Here is a 2,712-nt window from a genome sequence, read left to right as displayed (position 1 = left end):
AGTTAATCGCTATACTAGGTAACATGACTCGCCTTTTTTTTTTTGACGTCCGCCAAAGCTGATATTAATATGCCGCAAAAAGCTTCTCTTTACCTCGAAAGCCCTATTTTTAATAATTCGTGATCACCTTCCCTGAGACACCTCCTAGATTATATCTGAAAAGGACCCGCACAACACATGATGTTTCACTTCTAAAAATGTTAAGAATATTTGAAAATAGGCTGCCTGAGTCAGCAGAGCGCCCTGCGGCAGAGCATTGTCAGGGGTGGTATGCAACAGAATACAGATAAGACGTGTTAGCTATCAAGCTGGTTTACTAATGATGAAAAATTGGCACTAGTTTAGCTCTGGTTGAACCTGGAGGATTTCGAAAGCAACGAGGAGAGAGAGAGAGAGAGAGAGAGAGAGAGAGAGGCGATGGAGAGCGCGCGGTAGCGGCGGCGGTCCGCTAGCTATGCGCCGCTACTGCGCATGCGCAACTGGCGCTCCCGGCGGCGGCACCCCTGAGTCACCCGCGCAGCTACGGCGGCGGCGCGCCAGCTGTGCGCCGTGTGACGTCACTGCTCCTCGCGCATGCGCAGTATGGCCTTTCCTCAGCTCCGCGAAATCGCTCGGCGACTGGCGTAGTGTAGCTTTCGCAACAAAATTAATTGCTTAAGCTACTGCAGCGCGACAAATTTTTCGGCCGAACACGGGCGACAGAGCGACCAGAAACAGCGCTGGGAACAGCGGGAGTGCGCCGCTCGTAGGCGTGGCTTCGGTTTCCAGTTGCGCCCTCCCAGATTCCTTGCTCTGACGAGAATGAAAATGTGGAAAGGTCATATGGATGTTACTTAGCGTGGACTTAATTAGAAAGTCAACTTTGTAAAAGCATGAGGATCCATAGCGCACAAAATTGAAGGGACACAACACAAGCGCTAAATTTCCACTGAACGATCTTTATTTCGCGCGGACAACCTTATAAAGATCACGTAAGATACAGGTATAGATGAGTAACAACGATTATCTTGTCAAGTTCATGATGTGTCAAGAAATGAGAAAAAACACAATGCAAGCCACAAATGTTGTTAGTCGCCTATACCTGTAGCTTACGTGATCTTTATAAGGTTGTACGCGCCAAATAAATATCGTTCAGTGGAAGTTTAGCGCTTGTTTTATGTCCCTTCAATTTTGTGCGCTATGGATCCTCATGTTGACTACCCACTAGCCCGAACCCTGACCCTTCTAATTTGTAATAGCAGTCAACCAGCCTAACACGTCTAAGCTGTATTTTGATGCACAGCATCACTGACAATGCTGTGCACGCTGCAAAGTCAGAAACCCTATTTTTTAAAATTTCCAACAAACACGCCTCTTCTCTGGCCTATTGCGAACCAGTAACGTCAGGTGCAGCCAGGCTCCGGCAAGGAGGAAGCAACGGTCACCTTCCGTCGAGCGGGTCGTCGTTGTTGCTGCCGCTCTGGAAGAGGCCTCCGTGAAGGAAGAAGAGCACGGTGCGGTTTGCGCACGAGGCATCAGCGCACAGCGCCTCTGGCGTCCAGATGTTCAGGTGCAGGCAGTCCTCGGACACGCCGGGCCGCACGCTGCCCCCGTCGCCCTCCTGGAAGCACGCTGGCCCCGGCTTCCTGCCGTCGAACTGCCGGACGCGTGTATGAGCATCCACTACCCGGCTCAATACGGACTAACATCACTTTTTCTTTAGTCCTGTCAAGAAACTTCAGTGGCATTCTGAGGGTATATGAAATTGGCCTGTGTCGAAAGATTGTCGCGTTCGAAAGGCAAACTGGACGCGCAAAACGCTGCTTTCTTCATAAGCTTCGAAAGGTGACAAATTGAAATACACGTGTCGCCACTTCTGGCCGGTTTCACAAAAAAATATGTGGCCCATCAAGAAATTTTCTTCTTCATCGCGGATCCCTGAGGCTAGGCTTCTCCGTTATTCACTTCCAAATAGTGATCACGGAGTCCCTTTCGGTTGTGTCTCCTCGAATTTGAATAGTGTGACGGCAAAATTTTCAAATCCATCTTTTTTGCTACCGGACAAATATGGTTTTTGCCAAGACCAAAAATTGGTGCTGTTGTCCTCGGTGTCCTTTTGAAATGGACGGCACGCAAAGCACAGGAGAACAAGTTTCGTTTCCTAATGCGAATAGCCTCGTAAACTGTGTTCGAAAGAAGGGCTGCACGCACCGCCTCGGGTTGCCGTGGCGCAGCCTTGCGGAACCGTGTCCCCCGCAGCGGAGGTTCCCCGAAGGGCACGCCCAGGAAGGCATACACGTGTCGGCCAGCGATCAGCTTGCCGATCCCGGTGACGGAGCCGAAGGCGCCGCTCACGGTCACCTGGGCGTGCTGTGGGTCACCGGTTGAGAAGAAGAGCAGGAACGAAGCCAGTACCATGATGGCTAACGTCAGGATGGTGGCCACGGCGCACGCCAGGTCAGACGGAGTCATCGGGCGCCATCTGGCATCCGTGGAGAGCGCAACATGGGCGATTATTATAGGCAAACACACACACACACAAAATTCAGGGGGGCACTTTGTTGACCTAAAGTGCGGTGAGGAAGAAGCCTTATGTTGCTTGTGTCACTGATGTGTGGTTAAGATGTTAAGCTTCGCCTCTAAGAGTGGAACGCGACCGCGTCTTGCAACGCTGCCGGGGAGTCCACAGAACGCCATCGCCCGTTCGGCTCTACGCCTTGCTCGTCGGTAAAT

At 51.4% G+C, this 2,712-nt stretch overlaps 1 protein-coding gene across 1 annotated transcript in view; it reads right to left on the bottom strand.

Moving 5' to 3' along the window:
- Positions 1 to 2,451, bottom strand: part of LOC149371691 (acetylcholinesterase-like) — a 24,652-nt gene extending 22,201 nt beyond the window's left edge. Inside the window, exons 1-2 of the mRNA XM_089565931.1 lie at positions 2,191 to 2,451; positions 1,425 to 1,636 (exon numbers count right to left, since the gene is read on the bottom strand). Coding sequence (XP_089422057.1) covers positions 1,425 to 1,636; positions 2,191 to 2,451 — 473 coding nt within the window. The remainder of the gene's footprint in view (positions 1 to 1,424; positions 1,637 to 2,190) is intronic.
- Positions 2,452 to 2,712: the final 261 nt, after the last annotated feature.

Source organism: Amblyomma mixtum, chromosome 1, assembly GCF_055824585.1.
Source record: "Amblyomma mixtum isolate Tamu chromosome 1, ASM5582458v1, whole genome shotgun sequence".
Lineage (NCBI taxonomy): Eukaryota > Metazoa > Arthropoda > Arachnida > Ixodida > Ixodidae > Amblyomma > Amblyomma mixtum.
This window is presented reverse-complemented; position numbering and strand designations above follow the sequence as displayed.